This window comes from Hyaena hyaena, unplaced genomic scaffold (genome assembly GCF_003009895.1).
Source record: "Hyaena hyaena isolate Hyena2069 unplaced genomic scaffold, ASM300989v1 scaffold_1107, whole genome shotgun sequence".
Lineage (NCBI taxonomy): Eukaryota > Metazoa > Chordata > Mammalia > Carnivora > Hyaenidae > Hyaena > Hyaena hyaena.
Genome location: NW_024081735.1, coordinates 340,146 through 355,796, shown reverse-complemented (window position 1 = coordinate 355,796; position 15,651 = coordinate 340,146). Strand labels below are relative to the sequence as shown.

General features: G+C 36.2%; 1 protein-coding gene across 1 annotated transcript in view; it reads left to right on the top strand.

Moving 5' to 3' along the window:
- The first annotated feature begins 14,107 nt into the window (after positions 1-14,107).
- LOC120224085 (NKG2-D type II integral membrane protein) overlaps positions 14,108-15,651 on the top strand; it is a 46,472-nt gene continuing 44,928 nt past the window's right edge. Inside the window, exons 1-3 of the mRNA XM_039222320.1 lie at positions 14,108-14,294; positions 14,710-14,787; positions 15,286-15,339. Of these exons, the coding sequence (XP_039078251.1) occupies positions 14,108-14,294; positions 14,710-14,787; positions 15,286-15,339 (319 nt within the window). The remainder of the gene's footprint in view (positions 14,295-14,709; positions 14,788-15,285; positions 15,340-15,651) is intronic.

Here is a 15,651-nt window from a genome sequence, read left to right as displayed (position 1 = left end):
ATTTGAGAGGAGCAAAAATAATTTTTCAAAGGGAGATCAATGTGATAACATGAAGAGTTCTGAGACATGTGTAATTAGCATCTTACCAAGAGAGGGAAACAATTGGCAGAAAAATATTTGAAGAAACAATGGGTGAAACTATTTCAAACTTGTTGAAAAACACCTAGTTAAACCTAGGAAGCCCAGGGAAACCTAAATAAGATAAATAGAAACTAAATCACAAGTGGATACATTGTAGTCATTCTTTTGAACAAGATCCAAAGGAAATCTTGAAAGCAATGAGAGACTAACAACACTTGATATGTCTTGAAATTCATTAGAAATTATGAAATTTAGAAGATAGTAGAATATTCATCTCAAGAAAAGTAACCTGCCAACCCAGAATTCTATGTCATTAATAGCCTTCCAGAATAAAGGTAAATTAAGATATTTTCAAACAACTACTCGGAACCTCCATCATTAGCAGGCCTGCATTGAGAGAAGTGCTAAGGGAAAGGAATTTTTCAGGCTTCTGGGTAATAGTACCAGATGGAAAACTGGGTATTTGAGAAGGTCAGAAAGGAATGATAAGTCATAAGTATCTAGGTAAATGAAAGACCAACTTCTGTGAAGCTCTTTGCAGACTATGTGAGTATTCAAAGCAAAGGTTGCAACATTGTCTTCCAGTGTTTACAAATGACAACTATAATAACGGTAAGCGACTTGATCAATGTTTTTTAAGTGTCATTATTCACTATTAATGCCATTTTAGCTTCTGAGTAGATTTCTTGGTAGGACTATTTCTGTAATGAACTCAATTTCTTTAATACATGCTACGTTTGCTCAAGTTTCTTTTTTTTATACACCAGTTTGGTAATTTTCATTTTCTGGGAATTTTCTGCTCCATATAAATGTTCACATCTATTTACAATATGGCTTTACTGCCCTTTAATATCTACAAAAACAATTATATGTTCCCAAGCTTAATGTAAATATAAAAGATCTGTGTGGTTTTTTTTGTTTGACAGTCTTATCCACTTCATTGTCTTTTCAATGAGAATACCTTTGTCCTTTATGATCCTCTTTACTACAATTTTGTTCTTTGTCATGATTCTGTACCATTTATTGTTTTCTTTTACTGACTTCATTCAGATTTAATTTCACCTGATGTTTGCTGTCATATTTTAGTTTCTTGTCATATATGCTCACACTGCTGTTCTCTTTCTCTTTTGTAATAAATGCACTTAAGGCAATTAATATTGCACAAGACACAATTTTGCTGTTATGTTTTTTCTTGTTAATCCTATAGAAAAATTGTAGACATTCATTGTGATTATAAATTTGGCTCATATGCTAATTAGAAATATGTTAGTGAGTTAAAACCATTAAAGGACTTTCAAATTATTGGTTACTGACTTTATTTTAGGTGAACCGCAATTAGAGAATTTTCTTTGCAGGTGGACACGGTTAACAATTCTATTAAACATGGCTAGCGTGACTGCAGTACCAATAGCAAGCTTTTATTTATTTTTAATTATGAAAACTTAAATGTAAATATTCATCTACATGTACCTAATTGTGAAGGCTGGCTAATGCAGTGACATCACAGTTCCATATATTTTATATTAATATACTTGGAAATGTGAGTTCACAGTGTTTTTTAAAAGATTTTTGGGAACATTTTCATGTGAATTTTAAAAATATGAATATTCTAGGGGCGCCCTGGTGTCTCTGTCAGTTGTGCAGCCAGTTTCGGCTCAGGCCATGATCTCACCGTTAGTGGGTTCGAGCCCCCCTTCAGGCTCTGTGCTGACAGCTCAGAGCCTGGAACCTGAAGGCTGTTTCAGATTTGGTGTCTCCCTCTCTCTTTGCCCCTCCCTCACTCTCTCTCTCAAAAATAAACATTAAACATTTAAAAAAATATATGAATATTCTATACTACTATATCGTGTATTTAAGTGCGTGCATATTAAGTCTTTTGATAGCCGTACAGATACATCTACTTGTCTGATAAGCAGGAAGATCCAGTTGTTTAATCTCTTTTTAATGATTGTTTACTTCTTCCGTTTTGTCAAATCTTTGTTGAACTTCTATTATTAAGTGCATACAGGTTTTATGAACATCACTAATGGTCTGGACACTCAATCTACCCTTATGAAATGTGCTCCATCATTTCCAGCAATTGTTCCCACCTTGTACTGTGACAGTACATTAGCTAGAGCAGGCTTCTCCCACTTTTCTCCCACCATATGCAGTTTCATATTGTTAAATCTTGATAGGCTCATTATTCCCTTTGCTCTGTTGAGGAAGTATCTCCTTAAAAGAGCCAACAGTTAGTTAAACATTCTTGGTATTGGAATTAAAATTATTCTGCTTAAATTAGTGTAATTTTTAAGTTATCATGTACGTTTTGCTAATATATGTTATCTCTGTGTGAGCAAAATGACATGATTGTTCAATATAATATACTCATAATTTAATTTGGGGTAAAACTACCATTTCTTTGAACTCTACTTTTTCTTTATTCTCTTATCTTCCACAATAAATATTTGAACTTTCTTCTGTTAGAATTTGTTGATTTAATATGCTCTAAATATCTCTTTACTGTGTTCTCTTTTACAGCATACATTCTTCACACATTAACGTCTCACAGATTACTTCCTTAATGCCTTCTCAAACAGTGAAAAGACCTAACCAATCTCACATGTGTTTACTGAAAGTGCTCTAACGGTTCACTTGAATACTAATACAAATATATATTTATAGTTTGAAACATTATCATCAATATTTTAAAATGCACTCAAACCTGAAGAGTACAATAGCTAAAAGTGAAAATAAACTAGAAGTGGGGGAGCAATAAGATGGTGGAGCAGAAGAAGGCCTTTATCCTTCCCTTGCCCCTCAGCAGCTACACAACGATGAAATCATTTTGAACACCCATGAAATTGAGCTGGGGACTGACAGAACCATCTCCACAACTTGAGGGAGAAAAGAGGCCATGGCGGAGGGAGGAGATGGGGTGATGTGACTTGGGAGAGGAAAGTATTGCAGGTATTGTGGAGGGAGGGAGTCCTTTTCATGGAGACGGAGAGAGAAGAAACTAGAGGGAGAGAGATAATCCAGCAAGATTGCACAAGAAAATTATTTCCCCAACACCACTGACTGGGAAAACAAGAGGGGCTGGTTATCACAGGGTTTTACAAGCAGTGGAACTCGAAAACCGGAAGTTTTAAAGTCTGCACCATTGATAGGCTTGAGCCTAGTAGGTAGCCGTGCTCCTGTGGAGAAAGAAAGCGGAGGCCCAGGGGCAGACAGCATGTTCTGAGAGTCCCCTGAGTCACACTGAAGACAGACACTTCCCCTTCTTGGAGTGCATTTAGGAGAGGCAGCACTGCCTCTTGGGACAGAGAACCTGCCCCGTTCATTAGCATATGAGCAGAGACACCTGCTTAAGGTAGCTGATCAGGTGGCTGGCTTCTTGCTATTTTTGCCATAAAATCCAAGCCCCTGGCAGTCACGAGACTGCTTTTCTGGGACAAATCAGCACCAACCAAGGCACAGTGAGATTCTCTATAAAAGGATCAGCACAGGTCTGCATGGCAACCAGGCCACTGAAATTTCTTTGAAATCCAGTCACATACCTGAGATAAAACACAGGAGCACTGGGCTGCCAGGCACACAGGCAATTCAGACACAGATAAGCTGAATGCAGAGATATGACTGAATCCTGAGACACAAGAGGGGAGATTGCTCCTCTGTCAGGGCTTCCTGAGCAGCGATGGGTGAGAACTTCCTTCTGTGGGGAAGAGAGTAGGCCAGTGCCATTTTTCACCCCTCCCCTCAGCATCAAAAGACTTCAGAAAGCTGCAAAGCACGCACAGGGGAGGCTTGAGCCACTTATACCAAGCCCCACTCCCCTGTGCTCTGCAGGTGCCTTTTTAAATAAGGCATGTTAGCCCAAGAACCAGCACAGCAGACCTCTCCCCCAGAAAAGCAGCACAAACCCTTCACTCACACCAGGTCTACTGATCATAGTGTGGGAAAGCTTCTGTGGAAATAGAACCAGGAAAGGGTTTTCCTAACACAGAAAAGACATAAATCTAGACAAACTGCCAAGACACAATAATTCACCCTAAAAGAAAGAACAAAAAGATACATGGCCAGGGAGCCAATCAAAATAGACATAAGTAATATGTCTGAACCAGCATTTAAAACAATATTCATAAGGATACCAGCCTGAATTGAGGAAAGCATAGAAGAAACCATAGAGACCTTTATAACAGAGATGAAAGATCTAAAAGTTAGTCATGCCAAAATGAAAGCTGGTATAAACAAGATGCAAAACCAAGTGGATGTAATGAGCACAAGGATGGAAGAAGCAGAAAAACAAGTAAGGAGTATAGAAGATAAAATTATGGAAAACAATGAAACTGAAAGTAATAGGGAAAGAAGAACATTGGATCACAAGTGTGAATTCAGCAACTCCACAGAGTAATAGCATCTGTATTATAGGAGTTCCAAAAGAGGAATAGAGGGGAAAATGGGTCAAGTTTATTTGAGCCAATTATAGCTGAAAACTTCCCTAATCTAGATACAGAAACAGACATCCAAATCCAGGAGGTACAGAGATCTTGCATCAAAATCAATAAAAGATGGCTAACACCAAGACATATTGTAGGAAAATTTGCAAAATACAGAGATAAGGAAAGAATTATGAATGCAGCAAGGGAAAAGAAATCCCTAACCTACAAGGGAAGACATCAAGTTAGGAGCACTTGTTGGGATGAGCACTCGGTGTTATATGTAAACCAACTTGACAAAAAAAAGTTAGGAGCAGATCTCTCCACAAATACTTGGCAGGCCAGAGGGAGTGGCATGATACATTCAAAGTGCTGAAAGTGAAAAACATGCAGCCAAGAATACTTTATATAGCAATGTTGTGATCCAGAATAGAAGGAGAGATTAAAAAGTTTCCTCTCCCCAAGTTAAAAGAGTTCATGATCACTAAACCAGCCCTGCAAAAAATATTAAAAGGGACTTATTGAATAGGGAAAAAGACCAAAAGCAGCAAAGACTAGAAGGAATGGAGAAAATCTCCAGAAACACCAATTGTACAGGTAATATAATGGCATTGAATTCATATTTGTCAATAATTATGCTGAATGTAAATGGAGTAAGTGTTCCAGCTAAAAGACATTGGGTATCAGAATGGACTAAAAAAATGACAACAAAATACAAGACTGAACTACATGTTACTTACAAGAGATTCATTTTAGACTTAAAGACATCTCCAGATTGAAAGTTAGGGGATGGAGAACCAGTTATCTTGCTAACAAACATCATAAAAAAAAAAAAAAAAAAAAAAGCTGGAGTAGGGGCACCTGGGTGAGTCAGTTAAGCATCAGATTTTGGCTCAGGTCATGATCTGACTGCTTGTGGGTTCGAGCCCCGTGTTGGGTTCTGTGCTGACAACTCAGAGCCTGGAGCCTGCTTTGGATTCTGTGTCTCCCTCTCTCTCTGTCCCTAGCCCACTTGCATTCTATCTCTCACTCAAAAATGAATAAATGTTAAAAAAATTATTTTAAAAGCTGGAGTAGCCGTACTTATAGCAGACAAGCTGAAGTTTAAACCGAAGACTGTAACAAGAGATAAAAGACACTGTAATATAATAAAGTGGTCAATCCAACAAGATCTAACAATTGTGAATACTTATGCCTTCAACCTGGAGAGCCGTAATATATAAATAAATTAAAAACAAACATGAAAGAACTCATTGATAATAGTACAACAACAGTAGGAGACTTTAAAACCCCACTTAAGGCAATGGACACATCATCTAAGCAGAAGATCAACAAGGAAACAATGGCTTTGAATGACACACTGGCCTTAACCAGAACATTTCATCCTAAAGCAGTAAAATACACATTAATTTTCAGGTACACATGGAACCTTCAATAGAATTGATCACATACTGTGTTACAGTTCATGCCTTAACCAGTATAAAGAGTTTGAGATCATAACATGCGTGTTTTCCAACCACAACATATGAAACCTTAAGTCAACCACAAGAAAAAAGTTTGGACGACCACAAACAGAGGGAGATTAAAGAACACTCTACTAATGAGTTAATCAGGAAAATAAAGAAGAAATAAAATAAATAAGGGTGGCTGGTGGCTCAGTCCATTAAGCACCCACCTCTTGGTTTCGACTCAGGTCATGATCTCACGGTTTGTGAGTTTGAGCCCTGCATTGGCTCTGCGCTGTTAGCGATTCTCTCTCACCCTCTCCCTCTTTGCCCCTTCCCCACTCATACTCACTCTAAACAAACAAACAAACAAGCAAACAAATAGTAAATAAAAAATACATGATAACCAATGAAAATGAAAACATGACAGTCCAGAACCTTTGGAATACAGCAAAAGCAGTTATAAGAAGGAAGTACACAGGCCACCTCAAGAAGACAGAAAAGTCTCAAATTCACAACTTAACATTATACCTAAAGTACTGAGAAGACGAACAGTAAATAAGCTTAAAGCCAGCACAAGAATGGAAATAATGGGCAGAAATAAATGACATAGAAACAAAAAAATAGAACAGAATAAAAAAGATGAAACAAGGAGCTGGATCTGTGAAAGTATTAATGAAATAGATAGTCCTCTAGACCGACTTATCAAAAGAAAGAGAAAGAACCCAAATAAATAAAATTACAAATCAAAGAGTAGATAGCACAGCCAGCAGTTCAGAAATACAAACAATTACATGGGACTATTATGAAAAATTATGTACCAACAAGTTGGGCAATCTGGAAGAAATGGATAAATTCCTAAAAACATATAAATTTCTAAAACTGAAATGGGAAGAAATAGAAATTTGGAACATGCCCATTTTTAGGAAAAGAAATGGAATCAGTAATCAAAAATCTCCTAATAAACAAAGTACGGGGCCAGATATCTTTTCAGGAGAACTCTATCAGACACTTAAAGAGGAGTTAATACTTATCTCGAAGTGTTCCAATACAATTGAAATGAAAAGAAAACTTTCAAACTCATGCAACAGGTCCTGCGTCGTCTTGATTCCAAAATGAGACAAAGACCATACTAAAAGGGAGAATTACAAGCCAATATCTCAGATGAACACAGATGCAAAAGTTCTCAACAAAATAGTAAGAAATCAAATCCAACAGTACATTAAAATAATCATTCACCACAATCAAGTGGAATTTATTCCTGGGCTTCAGGGGTGATTCCTATTTGCAAATCAATCAATGTGATATACCACATTAATAAAAGAAAGGATAAGAACCATATGATCTTCTCAATAGATGCCAAAGGAGCATTGAAAACCCTATGATCCTCTCGATAGATGTAGAAAAAACATAGCATCCATTCTTGATAAAAAACAAAACAAAACAAACAAACAAAAACCCTCAACAAAGTAGCGGTAGAGGAAACATAACTCAACATCATAAAAGTCATCTATTAAAGACCCACAGCTAAATCATTCTCAATGGGGAAAAACTAAGAGCTTTTCCTCTGTCTTCAGGAACGAGACAGGGATGTCCACCCTTACCACTGTTATTTAAGGTAGTACTGGAAGTCATAGACTCAGCAATCAGACAACAGAAAGAAATAAAATGTATCCAAACTAGTAAGGAGGAGGTCAAACTTTCACTATTGCAGATGACATGATATTCTATGTAGAAAACCCTGAAGACTTCACCAAAAAACTGCTAGAACTGATGTACAGGTTCAGTAAAGTCGCAGTAAAGGAAACACACATGATCAACTTACAGAAATCTGTTGAATTTCTATATACCAAAAATGAAGTAGCAGAAAGAGAATTCATGGAATCAATCCCATTTACAATTGCACCAAAACCCATAAGATACTTAGGAATGCACCTAACAAAATAGGTAAAAGATCTGTACTCTGAAAACTAGAGAACATTTATGAAAGAAGTGGGGCACAACACAAAGAAATGGAAAAATATCCCATGCTCACAGATTAGAAGAATAAATACTGTCTACACTGCCTAAAGCAATCCACTCATTTAATGCAATCCCTATCAAAATACCACCAGCATTTTTCACAGAAGCAGAGTAAACTATTTTAATTTTATATGGAACCACAAAAGACCCTAAATGGCCAAAGCAATCTTGAAAAAGAAAAGCAAAGTTGGAGGCATTATAATTCTGGACTTCAAGCTATATTACAAAGCTGTAGTCATGAAAACACTATGGTCAATGCATAAAAACAAACAAAAACAAAAATACATAGACCAATAGAACAAAATAGAAAACCCAGAAATGGACAAACTCTTATATGCCCAACTAATCTTCAGCAAAGCAGGAAAGATTATCCAATGGAAAAGAGACAGTCTCTTCAACAAATTGTGTTGAGAAAACAGGACAATGACATGCAGGAGAATGAAACTGGATCACTTTCTTATGCCATACACAAAAATAAATTTAAAATGGATGAAATTCCTAAATGTCAGACAGTGGACCATCAAAATCCTAGCAAAGAAAACCGGCAGCAAACTCTTCGATCTTGGCCAGAGCAACTTCTTACTAGAGATGTCTCCAGAGGCAAGGGATACAAAAGAAAAATTGAACTATTTGGACTTATCAAGATAAAAACTCCTTCACAGTAAAGGAAACAAAAAAACTAAAAGGTTACCTACAGAATGGGAGAAGATATTTGCAAATGAAATTTCTGATAAAGGGTTGGTATCCAAATTCTGTAAAGAACTTATCAACTCAACACCAAAAAAACAAATAATCACTTAATAAATGGGCAGAAGATATGAATACTCAGTGTTCCAAAGAAGATATATAGACGACCCACAGATACATGAAAAGATGCTCAACATTACTCATCATCAGGGAATCAAAACCATGATGGCATACTACCTCACAGCTGTCAGAATGGCTAAAATTAACAACTCAAGAAACAACAGATTCTGGAAAGAATGTAGAGAAAGGGAAGTCCTCTTACATTGTTAGCGGGAATGCAAACTGGTACAGCCACTGTGGAAAACAGCCTGGAGTTTCTTCAAAATGTAAACATAGTATTGCCCTACATATGACTCAGCAATTGTACTACTAGTTATTTACTGAAAAGATACAAAAATACTGATTCCAAGGGGAATGTGCACCCAATGTTTATAACAGAATTATCAACAATAGTCAAATTATGGAGACAGCCCAAATGTCCATCAACTGATGAATGGATAAAGAAGATATGGCACGTTTATACAATGGAATATTACTGAGCCATCAAAAAGAATGTAACCTTGCCATTTGCAATGATGAGAATGGAGTGAGAGTGTATTATACTAAGTGAAATACGTCAGTGAGAGAAAGACAGATACCAAACTTCAAAGCACAATCTCAATTTTTCTTTAAGTTTTTGCTTAAATTATGGTTAGTTAACATCCAGTGTAATATTAGTTATAGGTGTACAATCAAGTGATTCAAAACATCCATACAACACCCAGTGCTCATCATAACAAGTGCATTTCTTAATCCCTACTACCTAGTTCGCTCATTCTTCCATCCACTTTCCCTCTGTAACCATCAGTTTGTTCTATATAGTTAAGTATCTGTTTCTTGCTTTGTTTCCCTGTCTCTTTTCTCCTTTTGTTTGTTTGCTTTTTTTCTTAAATTCCACATATAAGTGAAAACATATAGTATTTAACTATTTTTGTGGCTAAATAATATACCATTATACTATATAACACTTCTTCTATATCCATACATCAGTAGGTAGATGTTTATCTGAGATTTTTCTTGCTTCTTGAGGTACACCTGTATTGGTCTATACTTTCCTCTTAGGCCTACATTTGACGCGTCCCAAAGTTTTAGACCACTGTGTTTTCATTTTCATTTCTTTCCATGTATTTTTTTTTAAATTTCTGCCTTGATTTCCCAGTTGACCCATTCATTGTTCATTAGCATGTTGTTTAATCTCCATGTATTTGTGTTTTAACAAAAACATTAACTTGAGGAGAGGTATGTACTCTGTTTATTGCAACATTACTTACAATAACCAGGAGATGGAAGGAACTCATGTATTCATCTATAGATGAGTGAATACATAGAAGTGATATATATACACGATGAAATACTACTCAGATATAGAAAAGAATGAAATTTTTGTCATTTTGGACAACATTGATGAACCTAGATGGTTGTATGTTAAAGAAATTAGTCAGACAGAGAAAGCAAATTCTGTTGGTTTAATAATGAAATCATAAACAAATAAACAAGTGAAATAGAAACAGACTCATATATAAAGACACCAAAGTTGTGACTGCCTTGGCGGGGGAGGGGGAAGCCTGAAATCGGTGAAAGGTAGTATGCTGTATAAACTTTCAGTTATAAAATCAACAAGCTACAGGGATATAAATTATAATATAAGCAATATAGTCAGTAACATTGTATTAATTTTGTATGGTGATAGATAGTAATGAGCTTTATCATGGTGATCATTAAAGTTATAAATGTTGAATCACTATGTGGAAACCTGAAACTAATATAATATTATATGTCAACTATACATCATTAAAAATAAATACACAGCAATAGAAATGTACATGCAAATATCCTCAAAAATCATTTGCAAACCAAATCCCACAATGGAGAAAAAAGGCAAATAATTCCATTGACATTAACTAGGTAATTTCATTTTATTTTATTTTTTAAATTTTTTAATGTTTTATTTATTTCTAGGAGAGAGAGAGAGACAGCGTGAGGAGGGGAGGGTCAGAGAGAGAGGGAGACACAGATTCCGAAACAGGCTCCAGGCTCCGAGCTGGCAGTCAGCACAGAGCCCGACGCGGGGCTCGAACCCACGAACCGCGAGATCATGACCTAAGCGAAAGTCGGACGCTCAACCGACTAAGCCACCCAGGCGCCCCGGTAATTTCATTTTAAGATTTTATTTCCCTTTAATGTTCATGTATCATCTAATTGTGTTTTAAAAGTAGTTTCTCTGCCCTCCCCAATTTTTGAGTTAAGTGAAATTTTTAAACATTATATTAATTTCCCCCCTACATAGTTAGACTTAAGTTTTTCTCATTTACAACAAATATTCCTACTAAAATACAGATAATGACTCACTATTGGAGAATAACTCAACAAGTAATATGAGTAATTGTTTAATATTCAAATCTCTGGCATGGTGCTATTGCTCAAAATTGTTCAATGTTTTATTCTTTCCACAGGCATTTACCTTTTTAAGCAGAAACCTAAATAACTCATTTACAAATGATAACACTAAATGCAAATATCTTAAAAACATAAGGCAGAAAAAACTGAGATGATAAATTTGGAAATTAAGGTCTTTGTGACAGTGACAATAAAGGTGAAACATAGTAAGTATTCAGATTTAGTGTCAAATATCATTAAATAGCTATTGACGAGATGATGATTTTAGAATATTTTCAGTAGAATAGAAACAACATAGCAAGGGCATAAGAAAAAGAAGTAAGTAACATCAAGCTGTAGCACCCTGTCTAAAATCAAAACTTAGGGGAACCTGGGTCGCTCAGTTGACTAAGCATCCAACTTGCTTTCAGCTCAAGGTCATGATCTCATGGTTCCAGCCCTGAGTCAGTCTCTGCACTGTCAGTGCAGGCCTGCTTGGGATTTTCTCTCTCTCTCTCTGTCTCTCTCTCTCTCTCTCTGTCTCTCTCCTCTCTTTCTCTGCCCCTCACGCACCTGCATGCTTTCTCTTTCTCAAAATAAAATTTAAAAAATAAACTTAAAAAATAAAATAAAAGTAAAACTTAATAATCTAAGATATTTTACACAAGGCCTAAGTTCTCAGTGTTTGTGATTCAGATGGGAGCAGCCTGAGTGGTCATGTCTCTGACCACAGCATCTTGTGAAACATAAACATTTCTCAGAGGCACTTGCTGAGGGGTAACCTAAATGACACCCTATAAGCTCAAAGTCTCTACATTCTGGAGGTGTGTGATGAAATAAAGTGTCTTCAAAAGAACCCAAGGGTAAGAATTTCCTGTTCAGATTTTTTGCGTTGATGAGAAATCTATTTTTTCCACTATTGCCTCACTATGAGCTCTCACAGGGCCAGCAGGCCGTGAAGACCAGAGATCTTACCTGTTTACAAGAGTAACCTGCTTCCCACCGAAGATGCATGACTGCCTGGCCAACAGAAGACACGTGTCACTACTGCCCTGTCTCTCTACCAGCCACACTGGTTAGTGGGAGATTATACACGCCAGCTGGGAAGCGCTTGAGGTACAACTAGTAAACAATCACATCACAGACAACATTGGTATCTGTACTCCGACAATTCATGGTGAAAAACAAGGATGAGTAGGAAATATATTGGAGAATTTCTTAAAATATTTAAATTCTTGCCTATGGAGAAGGAATTAGGTGCGTATACACACATGCAGTTGTATTTGCAAATCAACCTAATTTCAAGAGAAACCCATAAGCATCATGACAAAAACACTTGATTTGAATTTGCCATTAATTGTACATATAGCTACATATATTATTTGATATTTAGCTCAACCTTAAGAAATAGATCTTAAGATGAATCCATGAAATCACAAGTCAAATGTCATTCCTCATACATTTGCTTAGATAAATGAAAAGAGTTTGATTTTTCTTTTTTTAATTTTTTAAATATTTATTTAGTTTGAGAGAGAGAGAAAGAGCGTGAGCAGGAAAGGAGCAGAGAGAGAGAGGGAGAGGGAGACACAGAATCTGAAGCAGGCTCTAGGCTCTCAGCTGTCAGCACAGAGCCCAACATGGGGCACGAACTCACAAGCAAGATCATGACCTGAGCTGAAGTTGGATACTCAACCGACTGAGCCACCAGGACGCCCCTGATTTTTCATAAAAAGCAAGATGAAATACCTTCTGTAAAATGCTAATTTAAACTGAACTGCAAACAATCAAAAGACTTCCTAAAAAACTGAACAAAACTTGGCAAAAAAGATATTCTGTATTGAAAGACACTCCTCTCTAATGAATTATGTTATATGGTCTAAAGGATTGGAATCAGTAAAGTTAATGTGGCTATTGTGTTAAAAACAATCAAAATAACTGATATATTATTGAGAATTTAGAAAAGCCAGATTGATTACTAAGGACTTTATATGCATTATATTTTACTTATTTTAATTCCCAGTTTAGACTAGCAAATACTAGGTATTTAGACACAGGAAGTAACTTTTTAAAGATCATTCTTTGTATGTTTGAGAGCCAAAAGTAATTCCAGATTTCGCTGCCTGCAGAGCTCATTGACTGAATTACTAAATTACAGTTATTTGATTTATCAGAATTCCTTATACAACTAAAGCTACCCTCACTGCCTTTGAGATTGATAGATCTTTCTAAAAGTTTGTACCAACAGTATTCTTCCATAAAAGTTCTACACTTTTATTAATCAGCTTATGGTTTCATATCTTTGCCATTGTATCTATTCCTGGGGTTGCATAAATCCTTAAAAAATAATCTTTTGTTTCCAATGTTGTTCAGGTTGCGGATAAGTTTAGTGGGTCACGTAATATTTTGCAACATATAAAATCTTTCTTTTAAAATTTAACGATGTCTCAGAACTCCAACCTTCTTTAAAATAAAAGATCATTTGATAGCACACGACCTTTTAGAAAAATCTAAAAGCAATTTACTCCAGGAAATTCCTATGTGTCCTAAAACTAGTATTCTCCAGTCAGAACACTCAATTTTGAACCAATAATGGTTTTAAAAATTGTCCAACAAATTGGTGCAGGATTCAGCATTTCAAATTTGACCCAGTTAATAGTGTTCAAATGTTTCTGTGGAATCTGACCTTACACTAATAAGGAAGTATTATTCATGAATTCCTTCATTCCAATCTCATTAATTGCTTTACATTTTTCCAACCAATACTATTGTGTCATAGAGTATCACAGTAGAAACCACGGACTCTAGAATGAAACATTAATTTAAAGCTCTACAGAAGTTAGTGCCAGATTTTACATTGTTCAACTGCAAACGAGTGTGTCCCTCACCCCGCACTCCGCCCAGTGTCGCTGTACGAGCAATCTTGTCAGCACATGACATACACTGTTTATCAAGCCCTTCAGTGCGGGTTCAGCTGCAGACATGAGTAACCAAGCAGTAACTTATGCAGAACTGCATCACGCTAAGGGCTCCAAAAGACAGCAAGGGAAACCTAAGGGCACTAAAAGTTCCATTTCCGCACCTGAGGAGGACATAGCCTATGCAGAACTAAATCTTCAAAGGGCTTCTCAGGATCCTCAAGGGAACGGCAAGGACTATCATTGCAAAGGTAAAACATGTGCTACAGACAGGTATGTCTGCTCTAGGATGGGCAGTTGGGGTGCAGCGGTGCAGGGAATGAGTAGGGAATGAGCTCATCTACTTTTCACTTGTGAGGATCAGACCTTGAAGTTCCCTTCAAGGTATTGTACGTATTGTAATTGAAATCTGAGGAGTAAATTTGTTCAGGCATTGTAATTTGTAGTCTTCACCACCATGTCATGGAGCGGTATATTCACTGTAAATGCAAGGGTATATTCTGAGAGATGATTACAATGGTAGATACAGGTTTGGAGTCCAAGTTTTTATGTGGGGTCCCATGTGTATTGTTGTTTCTCCTGTTTGTAAATTTCCTAAACGATTTTTTCTGTGCATCCCTTCTCAGTGTTTTCATTTCTCTTTCTACTCTTTACCATTGTGTCCAGAGAAGCTCATAGCTGGGATCCTGAGAATCAGCTGCCTCTTCTTGATGTCCACCATGGCCACAATAGCTGTTATTCCCAGTAAGTAAGTGTTTGAATGACTAAAGGGAATATTTCACTTTAATGATGCTCAGTGGCCCGAAATATTTCATAACATTATGGAATTTTGTCATCTCATTTTAATGCCTGTATGCTCTAACTTGGAATGATTATTCTGAAACAGTCAAAGGTAGAAATAACAATAATTATAGAGAGTATTACATATTTCTTCTCATACCTCAGATTTCATAACTCAAAGACAAGGTATAAGAGAGACACCTTATGGAGAAATACAAATTAATTCTTGACATTGGTTATCAAATACTGTAAAAGGTGGTGCTGTTTGGTTTTTTTTTTAAGGCTTTTGAAATCTTTTCTCCCACATCTTCATTACTTTATTCATTTTTTACTGGTAAAGTTAATTTTATTACAGTTTTCTAAATCTAAGCAGTATACCAAATTTCAAACTGAGAAACTCCGTCATTTAAATTTATTTAGTTTAATATTCAGTTTGTATGAGGATTGCCTTAATTTTCCTAGGAACTGACACACCGAAGCAGAACAATTCTTCCCTGGAAAAAAGGGTCCAGAAAGGTACAATATATTTTTCAAAATTCTGATATTAGTATAGTTTCTATTTTGTCTCCATCTGAAGCGAGGCAAAGAAGTTAATCAAGTGTGTTTGGGTGAAAATCAATTAGAAATTCACATATAAACTTTCTAAAATAATGGTTGTAGGAGAATATTTCTTCTTTTGAAACAATTTGAAGAAATACTCATTTAAAATCACCATACTCATTGTTACCAATCACCTCAAATTTTCTCCTATTATAACATGATAAGAGAAAAACCATTTTAGGGGCGCCTGGCTGGCTCAGTCAGTTAAGTGTCCGACTGAGCCCAGGT